The sequence below is a fragment of the Hypanus sabinus genome, chromosome 23 (assembly GCF_030144855.1).
Source record: "Hypanus sabinus isolate sHypSab1 chromosome 23, sHypSab1.hap1, whole genome shotgun sequence".
Taxonomy (NCBI): Eukaryota; Metazoa; Chordata; class Chondrichthyes; order Myliobatiformes; family Dasyatidae; genus Hypanus; species Hypanus sabinus.
Genome location: NC_082728.1, coordinates 13,755,916 through 13,774,725, shown reverse-complemented (window position 1 = coordinate 13,774,725; position 18,810 = coordinate 13,755,916). Strand labels below are relative to the sequence as shown.

At 44.8% G+C, this 18,810-nt stretch overlaps 1 protein-coding gene across 2 annotated transcripts in view; it reads right to left on the bottom strand.

Moving 5' to 3' along the window:
* tmem235b (transmembrane protein 235b) overlaps positions 1-16,930 on the bottom strand; it is a 93,198-nt gene extending 76,268 nt beyond the window's left edge. For both annotated transcript variants that reach the window (XM_059948414.1, XM_059948415.1), the window contains exon 1: positions 16,609-16,930. In XM_059948414.1, coding sequence (XP_059804397.1) covers positions 16,609-16,792 — 184 coding nt within the window. In that variant the 5' untranslated portion in view covers positions 16,793-16,930. The remainder of the gene's footprint in view (positions 1-16,608) is intronic.
* Between the last annotated feature and the right edge of the window lie 1,880 nt (positions 16,931-18,810).

Here is an 18,810-nt window from a genome sequence, read left to right as displayed (position 1 = left end):
TGGTGACTTATCCAACTTGATGCTTTCCAAAAGCTCCAGCACATCCTCTTCCTTAATATCTACATGCTCAAGCTTTTCAGTCCACTGCAAGTCATCCCTACAATCGTCAAGATCCTGAGAACATCTGTTTCCAATTTATGCTTCCAAGTTCCTGCCTGGTAGCCTCATATTTCCCCTTACTCCAATTAAACGGTTCCCTAACTTGTCTGTTCCTATCCCTCTCCAATGCTGTGGTGAAGGAGATAGAATTGTGATCACTATCTCCAAAATGCTCCCCCACTGAGAGACCTGACACCTGACCAGGTTCATTTCCCAATACCAGATCAAGTACAGCCTCTCCTCTTGGAGGCTTATCTACATATTGTGTCAAGAAACTTTCCTGAACACATCTAACAAACTCCACCCCATCTAAACACCTCACTCTAGGGAGATGCCAATCAATATTTGGGAAATTAAATTCTCCCACCAGAACAACCTTGTTATTATTACTCCTTTCCAGAATCTGTCTCCCTGTCTGCTCCTCAATGTCCCTGTTACTATTGGGTGGTCTATAAAAAACACCCAGCAGAGTTATTGACCCCTTCCTATTCCTAACTTCCACCCACAGAGACTTCGTAGACAACCCCTCCATGACTTCCTCCTTTTCTGCAGCTGTGACACTATCTCTGATCAACAGTGCCACGCCCCCACCTCTTTTGCCTCCCTCCCTGTCCTTTCTGAAACATCTAAAGTCTGGCATTTGAAGTAGCCATTCCTGCCCTGAGCCATCCAAGTCTCCGTAATGGCCATAATTCCAAGTGCTAATCCACGCTCTAAGCTCATCTGCTTTATTCATAATATTCCTTGCATTAAAATAGACACATCTCAAACCATCGGTCTGAGTGCGTCACTTCTCTATCACCTGCCTATCCTCCCTTTCACACTGTCTCCAAGCTTTCTCTATTTGTGATCCAAACTCCCTTTCCTCCGTCACTTCAGTTCGGTTCCCATCCCCAAGCAATTCTAGTTTAAACTCTCCCCAGTAACCTTAGCAAACCTCCCCGCCAGGATATTGGTCCCCCTGGGATTCAAGTGCAACCCGTTCTATTTGTACAGGTCAAACCTGCCCCAGAAGAGGTCCCAATGATCCAGAAAACTGAATCACTGCCCCCTGCTCCAATCCCTCAGCCACGCATTTATCCTCCACCTCACTCTATTCCTATACCCACTGTCATGTGGCACAGGCAGTAATCCTGAGGTTACTACCTTTGAGGTCCTGTTTGTCAACTTCTTTCCTAACTCTCTGTAGTCTGTTTTCAGGACCTCCTTCCTTTTCCTACCTATGTCGTTAATACCAACATATACCATGACCTCTGACCTCTCACTTCAAGATATCGTGGATGCGATCAGAAACATCCTGGACACTGGCACCTGGCACCTGGGAGGCAAACTACCATTTTAAATAATAGTATTTAAAAGTATAATAGTATAATAGTATTTTACTTTTATGTCCTAAAAGCCATAACAAACATCTATTAAATCAAGTGAAATACTTCACTTAATCCCATCTATCAGCTATTTAATTCAAGCATGTGCAGTCATAATCGTGGATCCTTCCTTCATTTCTGCAAGAGGATGCGATTAAAATTATCCCTGAAGCAATTAAATTGGCAACCATAGTACTGTTCATTAATGTTACACCTATGAACACATTTGTCATCTATATAAGGCTGTGTTTCTGTTAGACACCTGTAGTCTATCACCTCAGCAAAATACTGTTTTATTCTATGCTACAATTAAACAAGGATTCAAGTTTGTAAATCTCTCCATACCCTTCTTTTGATGAATCAGAACTGGCAAAATGTCTAGGCCATTATGTCCAATATGTATTTAGATTGTACTTTTATTACAGGAAAATATCCCAAGGCGATTTGCTGGAGCATTACTAAAACAAAGACAGCAAGTGAATCAATGTGGGAGATTCAGGGAAACGAGACAGCAGGAGTGGACAAAGATTTGTGTTTTAGACCACAGAACATAAAGCATCAGAGTAGAACTGGGCCATTCTGCCAATCAAGTCTGCTCTGCCATTCCATCACAGCTGATTTATTATCACTCTCAACCTCATTCTATTGACTTCTCCCCATAACCCTTTGGCAGGTCCTTTCACTAATCAAGGGCTTATCAACCTCTGATTTAAATATACTCAATGACTTGGTCTCCACAGCCGTCCATAGCAATGAAATCCACAGAACCCCCCCCCCCCACCCCCCGCAGCCGCTGGCTAAAGAAATCCCACCTCATCTCTGTTCTAAAGAGATGCTCTTCTACCCTGAGGCTGTGCCCTCTGGTCCTAGATTCCTCCACTATAGGAAACGTCCTCTCCACGCCCACGTCCTTTCAATATTTGAGAGGTTCAATGAGATCCCTGGATCGAAGGCATCCTTAATGACTGGTGTTGCCTTCTTGAGGCAATGCCTCCTGTGGAACCTGTACCTTAGGTGCACTATCCACCCCTCGCTCAGCCTCTTGCGTTCATGTGTGCTGGAACTGCTTAACCAGTTCATGATGCAGCCAGTCCAGCAAATACTTTCAATACTGTACCTGCAGCTGTGTGTTAAAGTACATGCCGATATCCTTCAGCTACTAAGAAAGTAGAAGCACTGAGTCTTACTCAGAGCATTTAATCAGACTGGGAGACCGTTTCGCTGAACACCTATTCTCTATCTGCCAGAGAAAGCAGGATCTCCCAGTGGCCACACATTTTAATTCCATGTCCCATTCCCATTCTGATATGTCTATCCATGGCCTCCTCTACTGTCAAGATGAAGCCACACCCAGGTTGGAGGAACAACACCTTATATACCGGCTGGGTAGCCTCCAACCTGATGGCATGAACATTGACTTCTCTAACTTCCATTAATGCCCCTCCTCCCCTTCTTACCCCATCCCTGATATATTTAGTTTTTGTTCCCCCTCCTCTTTTTTATCTTCTTTCTCTCTGCCCATCACTCTGCCTGTTCTCCATCTCCCTCTGGTGCTCCCCCCCCCTTCTTTCTCCCTGGGCCTCCCGTCCCATGATCCTTTCCCTTCTCCAGCTCTGTATCCCTTTCGCCAATCACCTTTCCAGCTCTCAGCTTCACCCCACCCCCTCCAGTCTTCTCCTATCATTTCGCATTTCCCCCTCCCCCGCCTACTTTCAAATCTCTTTCAGTTAATCCTGACGAAGGGTCTCGGCCCGAAACGTCGGCAGTGCTTCTCCCTATAGATGCTGCCTGGCCTGCTGCGTTCCACCAGCATTTTGTGTGTGTTGATTGAACCTGATTTAACAGTGGAGACATAGCAGCACTCCCTTCCCACTCGGTGACATAGACTCCCATCCAGCCACACTCACTGTTCCCCCTAAGCTGCACTGGTGCACGGCCGCACAGTAACCGAAATGCCCCCGCGCGCGTCACCTTTGGTGCTGCACAGCTGGAATAAAGCCAGATGAGAACAATTCTACAGAACATGAAAGATTTTCCTTGTTGTACAGTATTTCATCAGACCCTTCAACGAATAAAGAAAATCAAAAGTATATGACTTTTCGCTGTTTATTCTAAATATTCATGGCATGCGTAATACAGAAAAAAACATTTGAAGTGCTGCACCGTGCTCAGAGCAGAGGTTGATACGCACAGCTGTAAAAAAAATATAGAGGGAATTAGAGTCCACACTGAACCTCCCAGGCCAGCTCCATCCCATTAACTTGCATTGCCTTCTCCGGAGTGGGCGGGGAGGGAGCTGAAAGCAAACCTGATAGTTTTTTATAGGAGCAGCGCGCACAAGATTCTGAGGAACTTCACAAGTCCCCTCATGGTCCTCCAGCATTTTGTGAATGCTGTTCTAGGTTTCCAGCATCTGCAGAATCTCTTAAGTTAAAAGGCCGTAAGATCATAAGAGGCATACATAGAGCAAACAGCCAGTATCCTTTTGAAACAGAGGATATGGTCCAGGAGCAGGTCAATGGGACGAGGGAGTTTAATAATTCAGCATGGACTAGATGAGCTGAAGGGCCTGTTTCTGTGCAGTGAATCTATGGTCAAAATGTCCAAGACCCGAGTTTGTGCTCTTAAGCTAGAGTGTTTTTGCTGATTGACTGGATTCTGAAAACCCACACTCATTCCCCAATCCCACTCTGTTTACTTGTGAACACGGAGAACAGTGTGGCTCCTGTAATCACACTGTTCTGATTAACAAAGAATGTAATTTTTATACAGAATTGACTAGTTGGATATGTATATTCACCATTTTGGTAACTTTATGTATTTTCAAATTCCTTATTTGCACAATTAATCATTCACAATGCAGTCATTAGAAACTACAAGCTAAGAACCAGCAATACTTCAGATTTAATAAGGCAACTGTCTGCTGGTTGGTGTGTGCTTTGCATCCTTAGCTTGTTTCTGTAAGCTTCCTGCTGTGCAAAGGGAAGCTATGCTCTCCAAAGACCTTTCTTGCCAGGGTTGACTGCACACGGTCTGTAAACTGTCCTTACCTGGACATTTACACTACATACTGCATCCGCAAAGCAAACAGCATTATGAAGGACCCCATGCACCCCTCATACAATCTCTTCTCCCTCCTGCCATCTGGGAAAAGGTTCCGAAGCATACAGGCTCTCACGACCAGACTATATAACAGTTTCTTCCCCCAAGCTATCAGACTCCTCAATACCCGAAGCCTGGACTTCAACCTTGCCCTACTGTCCTGTTTATTATTTATTATAATGCCTGCACTGTTTTTGTGCACTTTATGCAGTCCAGTGTAGGTCCAGTATAGCTTTCTCTGTGTTTTTTTTATTACATAGTTCAATCTAGTTTTTTGCACTGTGTCATGTAAACCATGGTCCTGAAAAACGTTGTCTCATTTTTACTATACACTGTACCAGCAGTTATGGTCGAAATGACAATAAAAGTTGACTTGACTTGATTATCTTAGCCTTGCCTTGCTGTAACTTCACAAGAGGAGGAAAGAACAAAGGGGACGTGTTGAGCAAGTTCTCTTACACAGTTGTGGGTGCATAGAATGCTTTGCTAGGATTGGTGGTGGAGGTACATGTGATGAGGGCAGTCAAGGGGCTTTTAGTCAGGCTCATGAATGTGCAGGAGATGGAAGGATAGAGACATTGCATAGGAAAGGCAGTTCCAGGTGTCAGGGCTTATGAAGTGTGTGAAGTTACCACTTCTAGAGAGAAGGTTCTTGGGAAACTGAAAGGTCAGAAGGTAGATAAGTCACCTGGGTCAGATGGTGTCTACCCCAGCATTCTGAAAGAGGTGGCTGAAGAGATTGTGGAGGCATTAGTAATGATCTTGCAAGAATCACTAGATTCTGTAATGGTTCCAGAAGACTAGAAAATTGCAAATGTCATTCCACTCTTCAAGAAGGGAGAGAGGCAGAAGAAAGGGAACTGTAGGTCAGTTAGTCTGATCTCAGTGGTTGGGAAGATATTGAAGTCGATTATTAAGGATGTGGTTTCAGGGTACTTGGAGGCACGTGATCAAATAGGCCGTAGACAGCATGGATTCCTCAAGGGAAAATTTTGTTGGACAAATTTGTTTGAATTATTTGGAGAAATAACAAGCAGAATAGAAAAAGGAGAATCAGTTGATGTGTACTTGGATTTTCAGAAGGCATTTGACAAGGTGCCACACATGAGGCTGCTTAACAAGCTACGAGCCAATGGTATTACAGGAAAGATTCTATCATCGATAAAGCAGTGGCTGACTGGAAGGAAACAAAGAGTGGGAATAAAGGGAACTTCTTCTGAATGGCTGCCAGTGACTGATGGTGTTTCACAGCGGTCTGTGTTGTAACCGATTCTTTTTACATTATATGTCAATAATTTGGATGACGGAATTGATGGCTTTGTTGCAAAGTTTGCAGACGATATGAAGATAAGTGGAGGGGCAGATAGTTTTGTGGAAGTAGAGAAGCTACAGAAGGACTTCAACAGATTAGAAGAATGGGCAAAGAAGTGACAGATGGAATACAGTATAGGGATGAGTATGGTCAAGCACTTTGGTAGAAGAAATTAAAGTGTTGACTATTTTTTAAATGGAGACACAAAGGGCCTTGGGAGTCCTTGTGCAGGAGTCCCTGAAACTTAATTAGCAGGTGAGTCTGTGAAGAGGAAGACAAATGCAATGCTAGCATTTATTTCAAGATGACTAGAATATAAAGCAAGTCTGTAGTGATGAGACTTTATAAAGGACTGGTGAGGCCTCACTTGGAGTACTGTGAACAGTTTTGGGCCCCTTATCTTAGAAAGCATTCGTTGAAACTCAAGAGGGTTCAAAGGAGAATCATGAAAGATTCCAGAATTGAATGGCTTGTCATATGAAGAGCATTTGATGGCTCTGGGCCTGTATTCACTAGAATTCAGAAGAATGAGGGGTGACCTCATTGAAACCTATCGAATGGTCAAAAGCCTTGATAGAGTGGATGTGGAGAGGTTGTTTCCTATGGTGAGAGAGTCTACAACCAGAGGACACATCCTCAGAATAGAGTGATGTCCATTTAGAATGGAGATGAGGAGGAATTTCTTTAGTCAGAGAGTGTGGATCTGTGGAAATTGCTGCCACAGGCAGCTGTGGAGACCAAGTCTTTATGCATATTTAAGGCAAAGCTTGATAGATTCATGATTGTCAGGGTATGAAGGGATACGGGGAGAAGGCAGGAGATTGGGGCTGGGAGGAAAATTGGATCAGCCATGATGAACTAGTAGAGCAGACTTGATGGGCCAAATGGCCCAGTTCTGCTCCTATACCTCACTGTATTATGGTCTGAGAGTTTAGTTGAGCATTACCAATGTAATTAGTTCAGCACAACATTGTGGGCTGAAGGGCCTGTTGCTGCGCTGTAATATTCTATGTTCTATTGAAGACATTCCCTATTTCTACCAATTCAATTCCTCACCCCCAACTTCCTCTGCAATTTAAAACTAACTTGTATTCTCTATTAAACACAAGAAAATGTGTAGCTGCTAGAAATCCAAAGCAACACACATGAACTGCTGGAGAAACTCAGCAGATCGGGCAGCATCTATGGAAATGAATAAACAGTCAACATTTGAGGCCGAGACACCTCCTCAGGACTCAGGATTCTCTCTTGCCCTGTTCTGACAAAGGCCCAAAGACCGGGAAAGTCCTCATTCAACAGATGCTGCCTGATCTGCTGAGTGTTTCCAGTAGTTTCTGTTTTTATTCCAACTAACTCACTGATACTTTGGAGTAAGTCTGTTGCGCAGGAGCAATTAAGAAGTCCTGATCACCACGTAACTTCACCCTGTGGTCTCCTCAACTCAAAACAACTGAAAATATCACCAAAGAAAAAGCAAAGGGAAAACAATTAACCAGCAATTAGCTTGGAAATTAACAATTCTTTTAAAAAGTGTAGGTGGATAGAGTTGATCCTCCCTACTGGTTCAAATACATTAGGTCAGAGGAGGACACTTGTGGGAGACCTGAAATACAAAATGATAATGTTGACGTCAAATTGACATGATACACTGGTTTTCATCATGAACTGTGTGCTCCCCGAACAGTCACTGTACATAGGCTCGAGCTAGACCTGCATGCCATTTATGTGTGTGCACATCATTAGTACTTAACACTCAAAAGAATAGAAAAAATTCCAACTAGGCGTTTTTAGTGCCACAAACAAGCGTAACAGACGGAATATGGTTGGCCCATATACTGCTGTTGCACACTCACCATCGGTGAAACATCACAGCTTAACAATTCACATCAGGGTTCTGCTCAGAAACTGAGCTTGCTGTTAGAAGTTGCAGCAATAAATACATAAGGCCAGGCAAATGCAATCCCGATAAGGTCACCAGTTATATCATGATCATTGTTACACTGCAGACCTATACTAATCCATGAGACATGCAACTGCAGTTTATCTTTGACCAACCCTTCAACAAATCTCTAGTGCATACACTGGATTACCTTTTGCCCTTGCATTGGATACATTTCTTTGAATTGGAGTTTTTCTTAAAAATAAAACAAAGGATTTCATTGCTTCTAGTGTGAAATGACTCCCATGATGGCCAGGCTTATGATTTACTGGATGCCATTCAGACCTGTTAATGCTTTTTACCCTCTCTTATTCTTTAAGTATGATCTTGGCAATTGTAGGGATGACTTGCAATGGACTGAAAAGCTTGAGCATGTAGATATTAAGGAAGAGGATGTGCTGGAGCTTTTGGAAAGCATCAAGTTGGATAAGTCAACAGGAACAAACAGGATGTACCCCAGGTTACTGTGGGAAGCAAGGGAGGAGATTGCTGAGCCTCTGGCAATGATCCTTGCATCATCAATGAGGACAGAAGAGGTTCCAGAGGATTGGAGGGTTGCGGATGTTGTTCCCTTATACGAGAAAGGGAATAGAGATAGCTCAGAAAATAATAGGCCAGTGAGTCTTACTTCAGTGGTTGGTAAGTTGATGGAGAAGATCCTGAGAGGCAGGATTTATGAACATTTGGAGAGGCATAATATGATTAGGAATAGTCAGCATGGCTTTGTCAAAGGCAGGTTGTGCCATACGAGCCTGAATTAATTTTTTGAGGATGTGACTAAACACATTGATGAAGGTAGAGCCGTAGATGTAGTGTATATGGTTTTCAGGAGGGAACTTGATAAGGAATCCCATGCAAGGCTTATTGAGAAAGTAAGGAGGCATGGGATCCAAGGGGACATTGCTTTGTGGATCCAGAACTGATTGCCCACAGAAGGCAAAGTGTGGTTGTAGATGGGTCATATTCTGCATAGAGGTCAATGACTAGTGGTGTGCCTCAGGGATCTGTTCTGGGACCCCTCCCTTCTCTTCCTGATTTTTATAAATGACCTGGATGAGGAAGTGGAGAATGGGTTAGTAAATTTGCTGATGACACAAAGGTTGGAGGTGTTGTGAATAGTGTGAAGGGCTGTCAGCAAGACATTGATAGGATGCAAAACTAGGCTGAGAAGTGGCAAATGGAGTTCAACCCAGATAAATGTGAGATGGTTCATTTTGGTAGGTTAAATATGATGGCAGGATATAGCATTAATGGTAAGACTTGGCAGTGTGGAAAATCAGAGGGATCTTGGGGTCTGAGTTCAAAGGACACTCAAAGCGGCTATGCAGGTTTACTCTGTGGTTAAGAAGGCATACGGTGCATTGGTCTTCATCAACTATGGGATTGCATTTAAGAGCTGTGAAGTAATGTTGCAGCTATATAGGACTCTGGTCAGACCCCACTTGGAGTACTGTGCTCATTTCTGGTTGCCTCACTACAGGAAGGACGTGGAAACCATAGAAAGGGTGCAGAGGAGATTTACAAGGATGTTGCCTGGATTGGGGAGCATGCCTTAAGAGAATAGGTTGAGTGAACTCAGCCTTTTCTCCTTGGAGCGATGGAGGATGAGAGGTGACCTGATGGAGGTGTACAAGATAATGAGAGGCATTGATCATGTGGATAGTCAGAGGCCTCTTCCCGGAGCTGAAACGGCTAGCATGAGAAGGCATTGTTTTATGGTGCTTGGAAGTAGATAGAGGAGATGTCAGGGGGAAGTTTTTTATGCAGAGAGTTGTAAGTGTGTGGAATGGGCTGCTGGCAGCAGTGGTGGAGGTGGAAACGATAAGAGTCTTTTAAGGTGCTCCTGGATAGGTATATGGAGTTTAGGAAAATAGAGGGCTATGGGTAAGCCTAGGTAGTTCTAAGGTAAGGACATGTTCAGCACAGCTTAATGGGCTGAAGGGCCTGTATTGTGCAGTAGGTTTTCTATGTTTCTATTATGATCTGCTGAATATATTCAGGAAAACTAGGTTCAAATTGATGCACAATCTGATAGGGTAATTAAGAATGTGTATGGTGTGTTTACCTTCATTAGTCGGGGTTTATGTTCAAGAGCCACAAGGAAATGTTGCAGCTCTATAAAACCCTGGTGAGACCACATATTGTGTTCAGTTCTGGTCACCTCATTCTAGGAAGGATGTGGGGGCTTTCAAGGGGATACAGAGGAGGTTTATCAGGATGCTGACTGGACTAGAGGGCATGTCTTATGGAGATAAATTGAGTGAGCTGGGTTTTTTTTTTCCTTTGGAGTGATAGAGGACGAGATGTGACTTGATAGAGATGTAGAAGATGATAAGGCATTAGGGACATTGAAGAGTCTCTTAGTTAGGCACATTGATAAATATAAACCACTATAGCACAGTACAGGCCTTTCAGCCCACAATGTTGTGCTAGACTTCTAACTTACTGTAAGATATATCTAATGCTTCCCTCCTAAAAGCCCTTTTTTCTATCATCCATGTGCCTAAGAGATTCTTAAGTGCCCCTAGTGAAAGAAAAATGGAGGGCAACGTTGGCGGCAATAGTTAACTTCATCTTGGAGTAGGTTAAAAGGTCAGCACAACACAGGGCCTGTACTGTGCCATGTTCTATGTTAGATGAGGGAGGTCTATAATTTGGTGCAACATCATTGAAGGAACAGTGATATATTTCTAGGTCAGGATGGGCTATGGCTTGGAGGGCAACTTCTATATACTGGTGTTTACCTATCCAGAACATCGTCCACCTTAGTTTGATCTGCAAACTAACCAACCCACACTCCCACTTCCTCATCCGAGTCATTTCTAAAAATTACAAAGTGTACGGGTCCCAGGAAAGGTTCCTGTGGAACATCACTGTTCACCAACCTCCAAGCAGAAAATACTCCATCTTCTACTATCCCTTTGCCTTCTGTGGACAAGCCAATTCTGAGACACTCAGCCAAGTTTCCATGGACCCATGCCTCATAACCCTCTCGATGAGCCTTCCAAGGGGAACCTTGTCAAATGCCCAACTAAAATCCTATACACCAGATCCACTGCTCTACCTTCATCAACTTCTTTTGTAACCATCTCAAAAACTCAATCAAGCTCATGAGACACGACCTGCCTTCCACAAATTCAAGCTGATGATCTCTAATAAGACTGCTCCTCCAAAGGTTTGTAAACCCTGTCAATAAGAATCCTCTCCAATAGTCTGTCCACCATTGACATCAGACTCACTGGTCTATAATTCTCAGGATTATCCCTATTAACTTTCTTGAACAATGGAACAACATTGCCATCCTCCAATCTTTTGGAATCACTCATGTGACCAGGTTGGATGCAAAGATCATTGACAACATCCCAGCAATCTCTTCCTTCACTTCCCATAGTAATCTGGGGCACTTCCTTTCTGACCCCAGGAACTTATCTATCCAAATGTTTTTCAGAAGGACATTCCAACACTACTTTTTCCTTCACCTCAACGTGCTCCAGGACATTAGCCTGTTCTACGCTGACCTCACATTCGTCAAGGTCAACCTCCATGGTGAACAATGAAGCAAAGTATTGATTAAGGACTGCCCCTAACCTCTTCTACCCTGAGGAAAAGGTTTCACCCTTCATCCCTGTGCAGTCCTACCCTCACTCCAGTCATCCTCTTGTTCTTCAGTAAGTCTAGAATACCTTGGGTTCTTCCTTTATCTTCATCGCCAAGGCTTCCTCGGGTCATTTTCTAGCTTCTCTAAGTCCCTGTCTGAGCTCCTTCCTGACTACCTTATAATTTTCAGGATCCCTTCCTGTTCTTTAAGAATGCCTCCCCTTAACTAAATCATCCACCTTGCTTGTCAACCATGATTCCTTTATTCAACCTGCCTCATGGGACAAACCTATCCAAAACCCCAACTAAACAACCTCCACCCTGTTACAATGCATTTCCCTGGGAACATCTGTTCCCTAGCTATGCGCCCACTTAACACTGCTATAAAATACTTCCCAATGTCGGCTGCTCCCATCTTTACAAATGGCAATGCCAGTAGTCGGAGTTTCGTGGTCATTCTCTCAATTTTGATGTCGTTTTTCCTTATTTCAAAATTGGAATAATTGGCCACCTTCCCTTCAGGTCTGTTTGGGTGCCACTGCGCGAGAAGGTTTCAAGAAGGCAGCTCCTCGCCACCCTTCTCAAGGGCAACTAGGGATGGGCAATAAATGCTGGCTTAGCTGGCGACACCCACATCCTGTAAGTGAATAATAATTTTGTTTAATAGTCACCTTGCAGATTCACTTTAGCAGCTCACTGACTGATCCCTTCCAGATCCGCTTTAACTGCACCCCGATTGTCCCCGTTCAGGTTTGCATCGCACTTAGCGATCTGCTTTTGCTGGTCCCCGATGTTAGCCACTTTTAGGATCTCTTTAGCACCGCCCTCAGTTCCGCTTTGGCGACGCCCCGATACTGTACATCCTTCTTAGATCCGCTTTAGCGCCTCCGCTGCATCACTCTTTCAGTTCCCCGATGTACCCTCATCAGTTGCGCGCCTCAGTGTTACCCTCATCGCCCTTTCGGCTTCGTCTCTGCGGTCCCCGGTGTAGCCCCTTCAGCAGCCCAGCGCCATCACACTTTCGGGTCCGCTTCAGCCGGGCTCTGGCAACGTTTCACTGCCTTTTTTTTCCCACCACTGCTCTGAGCAGAAAATTGTCGATACGGCCTGAAAACTTCGCGGCACTTTAAAAGTCTTTTTAGTAACATGCATACATTGAAAATTTAAAATGAAAATCCAATATCAGATATATTTGATTTTATTTATTAATTGAATTTTATGATTAAATACACAAAAAATCTCTTACGTTTTGTAATTTTTTTCTTGTCTCTTTATTACAAACCTGTTGTTTATAAACACTGTACAGATTAATTTCGCATCTAGGTGCAAGATACCATATAACCATATACCAATTACAGCACGGAAATAGGCCGTCTCGGCCCTTCTAGTCCGTGCCGAACGCTTACTCTCACCTAGTCCCACCTACCTGCACTCAGCCCATAACCCTCCATTCCTTTCCTGTCCACCTACCTATCCAATTTTACTTTAAATGACAATACCGAACCTGCCTCTACCACTTCTACTGGAAGCTCGTTCCACACACCTACCACAACGTCCTAATCCTCATGAGACCATTCAAATTATTTCAGTCTGTTTCTGGATTTATAGTTAGTGGAGTTCCAAGACTGGATCCACGTTCACAGTCAGCACTAGAAGCTTGAAACGTTCCAAGGATGTCAACAAGAATTGACAATTCTTCGAATTCTTCTTTTCTAAGTTCGTAGTTCAACATATCAGTGGACATCTTAACAGGGGCCCGTCCTAACCTTCTCAGAAACGACAAATTTGAAATCACTGTAATGCTGCGATATCTTTGGGGCACCGATTTCGTCGTAGCTCTTCATAGTAGTTGAGTATGTTTTTGTCAGTCGTTCAACATTCTCTTTTCCAAATTCAAACTTGTATTAGTGGCAACGACGGCTGACTGCGCGGCGCGCACCCGCGCAGCTTATGGGGAACCCCAGACTCTGGTGTTGAACTTCACTGGAACTGTGCAGAGGACCGTAGTCCGTGTTGGAAAGCGATGGGGGTATGTTAACCGCTTCTCATCCCCATCAGAGCAACAAAACGGTTCATTTGATGTTCGTATTCTATCCCACCATCTTTTGCATCCATTAGTTCATCCGTCACCGTTTCCACCGTCTTTAATGGCATCCCGCCAACAGATACGTCTTCTCCTTCCTTCCTTCATTCCCAGCATTGTGAAGAAGCCATTCCCTTCACTACTCCCTTATTTGCAATTCCGCCTCCTCTATCCTCTCACGGCAAGTTCCCATGCAGACGCACAAGGCACAACACATATTCTTTTACCTCGTCCCTTCCGGGGTTTCCCAACCCGGGGTCCGACGGACCCTTCGGTTAATGCTAGAGGTCCATGGCGTAAAAAGATATTGGGGGACCCCTGAGACACCACCCAGCGATGCAAGCATTCCTTCCGGATAAAGCAGTAGTTCAGTCTTCTTCCCGTCTAGTGCACTACATTCCAAGCTCATGACGGTGGTCTCCTCTATGCTGAAGTAGCCAAGGGTGACTGTTGTGCCGAGCATCTCCGTTTAGTCTGCAAAGCTTTCAGTTGCCCGTCACCCGCCCCTATCCGTCCCACTCTGAAAATATTTTGTGGAGAATTAAAGGCGGTGGGATTGAGCGCATCCATTGAGGAATTTGAATGCAAATAGGAACTGACATTGCTACAACACTGTACACATTATTTATGACAGCGCCAGTGTATTTAACCGTTGTATATTTAAGTAAGCGTTAAGTATACTTAAACATGGTTTATGTCAGCCTGTTCGTCTACAGAATAATTTTTGTTCTGTTAATATCATTGTATGTGCTGTGTGTGATATATTACTGCGGTCCCAGAGTTTCCGTTTAGGTGTGTGCGTGTCCACGGGTGAATGGTAATGAACTTGACATTGGGACTACCTACTGGGCAAGAAGGCAGCTAGTGGAGTACAACTGGAGAACGTGTGAAATTATCCACGTTGGCAGCTTTTACTAAATGGTGAGACAGATACTGAGATCACAAGTAGGGCTGCCCTTGGACTCAAAAATCAGACAAGTTAATCTGCAAAGTGATTAGGAGGAATGTTTTAAGTTTTATCCTAACTGTAGGCTGCAGATGTTTTGTGGCATCTGTCCAAGATTTCACAGCTGGGATTCCATGTGCTGTTTTCATCTCCTTTGCCATGAGGAAGATTCACTTCAAACGCTGGCTGTTAATTCCCCCCCCCCCCCCCCCACAGATTCTGTTTGTTTCTCTTTCGCTCCAGATTTCCGTAACTGCAGTCTTTTCTGTCTTCACTCGAATGTTTTCTGTGACCGGAGGACTATCCAGTCAGCCGGAATTAAGCGAAACAGGCCTTCGGCGTTTGTAAGAATGGGAGCTGATCTTATTGAAACAGACACAACTCCCAGAACATTAGATTGTTCCCACTGGCGGGACTGTCAACAGTCAGAGGTCAGGTGCGTAATGGTCAACAGCTTACCCTGGGCCAAATGAGGGGAAATGTGCCGTGGGACGGCATGTTAGTGGTTAGTGCAATCATCGTACCGCGCCAGAGATCGGCACTGGGGGTTCGATTTCCGCAATGACCGTGGAGTTTCCACGTTGTCCCCGTGATTGCATGGGTTCCCTCCGGGCGGTCTGGTTTCCTCCCAAATCCCGAAGACTTACGATTGGGGTTGGTGAGTTTTGGCAACATGCCCCTGAGGGCCGAGCAACACACACAAAACGCTGGAGGAACACAGCAGCCCAGACAACCTCGCTGGCTCTCGAGGGCCGAACTGTATTGGTCGTTGACGACGCATTTCCCTGTGTTTCGGCAGACAAAGCTAATTTCAAAAGAACTCCGGTGTATAATCAAACCACAGAGGCTGAGGCTGAGAAGTAGATTTAAGAGCGGAATCAATAGCTGGGCATGAAGGGAATCAAAAGATGCGCGAACAGAACCGGATTGTGTTGTTGTTGGAAAAGTTCTTCCCGAGCAGGATGCGAAGGGCCCTCCTAAGCAGAAGCTGAGAGGTTTTGTGCCCTCTCTCTCAGCGTCACCTTTCAACCAACACACTTCATATCTTTGGTGAAAACCGCTGTCTAGAACCACAGCTGGAATCAGCCGTTCAATGCTAAACCTGTAGGTTCCTCACACCGAGCAAGGCAAAGTGATTAGGAAGAATAATTTATGGACCTCAAATTGTATGCTGAAGCCTCATTTCAACACGCACGCTTATTACCACCTACCCCATACCTGTTTTGATCCATTACCCACTGAGAGTTCACTTACTTCATAATTGGTCTACTGACTCAGGCTGTGTTTCAATGATTAATGGTCCAGGGCCATCAGACCATTATATCACGATCAACGTCATGAAATCTTAATTGGAATCCAGCATAAATCCCCGCGTGAGAAACCCTGGCTTCTCCTCTCTCATTCAAACCGCCGCTTGCTCAATCTCACCCTCCCAGTGGCGTCCGGTGCTAATCGGCAGTGGATTCTTGTCCAATGGGTCGTGTTTTCTATATACACTCGTCCCAAAAATACACAGGGAAGGTGTAATCTGCCTCGTTAATATCAGTTCTGAACTGTTGCGAGAGCGGCTGACGATAGGATTCGGAGCAATCTTTGCCGTTGTTACATTACTCAACAAATTCGTCAATAGCTGTTCGGTTGAAATTTCCTGGCTTGATCCTTCGCAATTAAGAGGAGGTAAAATTCTGTGATTTAATCCCGATTGGCGACGGGATTCACCTGAGAATAGCCCGGGTTTATATATCTCTGTCTTCCGGGAGCGCTCTCGCCGCTGCTGATAAACTTCACTGATCATACACAACGTCAGTGAATAAGATTCTGAATTTCAACATGCAGAAAGGGAACGGCAGCCACTGGTAACTAAATATCTCTGAGAACCTGTACTCACCTCGGTAGATTATTTTCCACAGAATTCCCTCCCATTAACAACGTTAGAGCTGGTCCGCACAATGCCGTGGAAAGTCAACTCCGACAACACACTGCGAGACTAAGGAACTATGGCAAATTTTATAAAATATTATCGATGCTGTTACAAGCGGTTGCAGCAGAATAAAAAGAACAAGCCTCCGAGGAAATACTCGGCAATTAAGATTTTGAAATACACATCAATGCAATAACATCACAGTGACTGCTGGTTAGTCGGATATCGCTAGGATATTTTACCTTCGCAGATTCTCCACAGCCCAGAATGGGAGTTTAAATCTTCCCAGCCCTCCCCATTGTTGTAACGGGAATCCGACACGTCGATAACGTACCAATAATCCGTGGCGATCGCGACCGTCAGGAACACGAAACTTAGGAGCCCCGTTAACCCGGCGGTCACGCAGACCGTTCCGAGAGCCATCATTGCGAGTCTCGCAGGCTGAGTCGGGCGAGATCATTTTGTTGACTTGAGACCACCCCTCCCCACACCCTAGTCGGCTCGCTTCCTCCTCTGATCGATCGGATTTCCCACCCCATGCAGGAGAAAGGGACAGGGCTCAAATGAAAATTACTTACCAAATGATTATAAATACCCCGTCCTTTCCCCCACTTACAAGTTTTGGGACATCTACATTATTCTTCCTGCTGGATATCAGCGTCAAGATCAGTTCAGATGATCTGAACGAACCGGAAGCTTTCAGCGTCCCATCTGGAAGGTTGTCCCTTAGGGATGGTCTCGACCTGAATAAATACTCTTGTCATACGTCGGCCGTGGGTCCCGGGGCAAGGACAGCAGGCCACATCCATGCAGGATCTCGTCCGAAACGTCGACTCTTTATTCCTCTCCATAGATGCTGTCCGGTCTGCTGAGGTGTGTGTGTGTTGCTCCGGTTCCGACGCAGTTCGGTAGTCCGGACATCGACGCTGGAATCAGGAACCACAAGCGATCTGCAGGAGCGACTCAGCGGGTCGAGCAGCGTCTGTGATGGGAAAGGAATTGTCGACGTTTTAGGCGGAAACCCTATGGGAGCTCGTTGTTTTACGGGTGGTTCATTGCAACCTGGAGATTTTCACTGTCAGTCACCCATGGAAAAGAAAGGGCTAAAAGCATTTTTTAAAGAAGAGGTGTCTCCGGTTGTTGAGGTCTCCGCCTGAACCTAACTGTGGAAAGCGTGTTCCCCATTTCCCTTTCTCAGTGTCCTTAACTGCTGGCGCCGACTGAACTTTACAATATGAACAGGTTTAGGTTAATACCACATGCCATAAGATATAGGAGCAGAATTAGGCCATTTGGCCCATCGAATCTGCTCTGCCATTTCATCACAGCTGATCCAATTTTACTCTCAGCCCCAATCTCCTGCCTACTTGTGTTTTTGTGCTATTTTACGTAGTTTCAGTGTCGTTTTTGTACTGTTTCATGTAGCACCATGGTCCTGAAAAACGATGTCTCATTTTTACTGTGTACTGTACCAGCAGTTATGGTTGAAATGACAATAAAAAATGACTTGACTACTCCTTGTATTCCTTCGTGCCCTGACCAATGAAGAATCAATCAACCTCTGCTTTAAATATACGTAAAGACTTGGCCTGTGGTAAAGACCAGGGTTCACTGACGTTCCTCGCTCACGTAGTGAGTGATATATAAGTTGTTGATAAATACCGAGTTACACGTAAAAATGGTGGAGGAACTCAGCAGGCCAGGCAGTATCTTGGAGAGGAATAAACAGTTGCTGTTTCAGGCTCAGGCTCTTTGTGACGACTGGGAAGGAAGAGGACTGAAGCCAGAATAAGTAGGTAGGAGGAAGGGACAGAGTGGAGTGGGAAGGTCCCGATGAAGAGTTTCTGTCCGTAATGCCTCTCTATAGATGCTGCCTGACCTGCTGAGTCCCTCCAGCATTTTTATGTTGCTCTGGATTTACAGCATCTGCAGGATCTCTTGTGTTGACGATAAAATTAAACTGTGGGGCAGCACGGTTGTATAGTGGTTAGCACAACACTTTATAGTACCAGTGACCTGGGTTCAATTCCGGCCACTGCCTGTGATGAGTTTGTACGTTCTCCCCATGACTGCGGGGGTTTTCTCCGGGTGCTCCGGTTTCCTCCCACAGTCCAAGGGCATACTGGTTGGCAGGTTAATTGTTCATTGTAAATTCTCTCACAATCAGGCTCGGAGGGATGGTGTAGTTCGAAGGGCTGGAAGGGCCTATGCACACTGCACCACTAAATAAATAAAATAGGTAAAACAACAGAATGGCCCGTGGACAGAAGCACAGTGAAAAATGCCAAAGTGTCAATCAGGTGGAATTAAAAGACTGAGCAGCACAGCTAGCGGATGTCCAAGGGCTGGCTGGTCCTGAAGTCTGATAGTGGCGGCAGAGAGCTGTCACTCACTCAGCAAAAGAAAGCCGTGCAGACACTGGAAATCTGAAATTAAAAATCAAA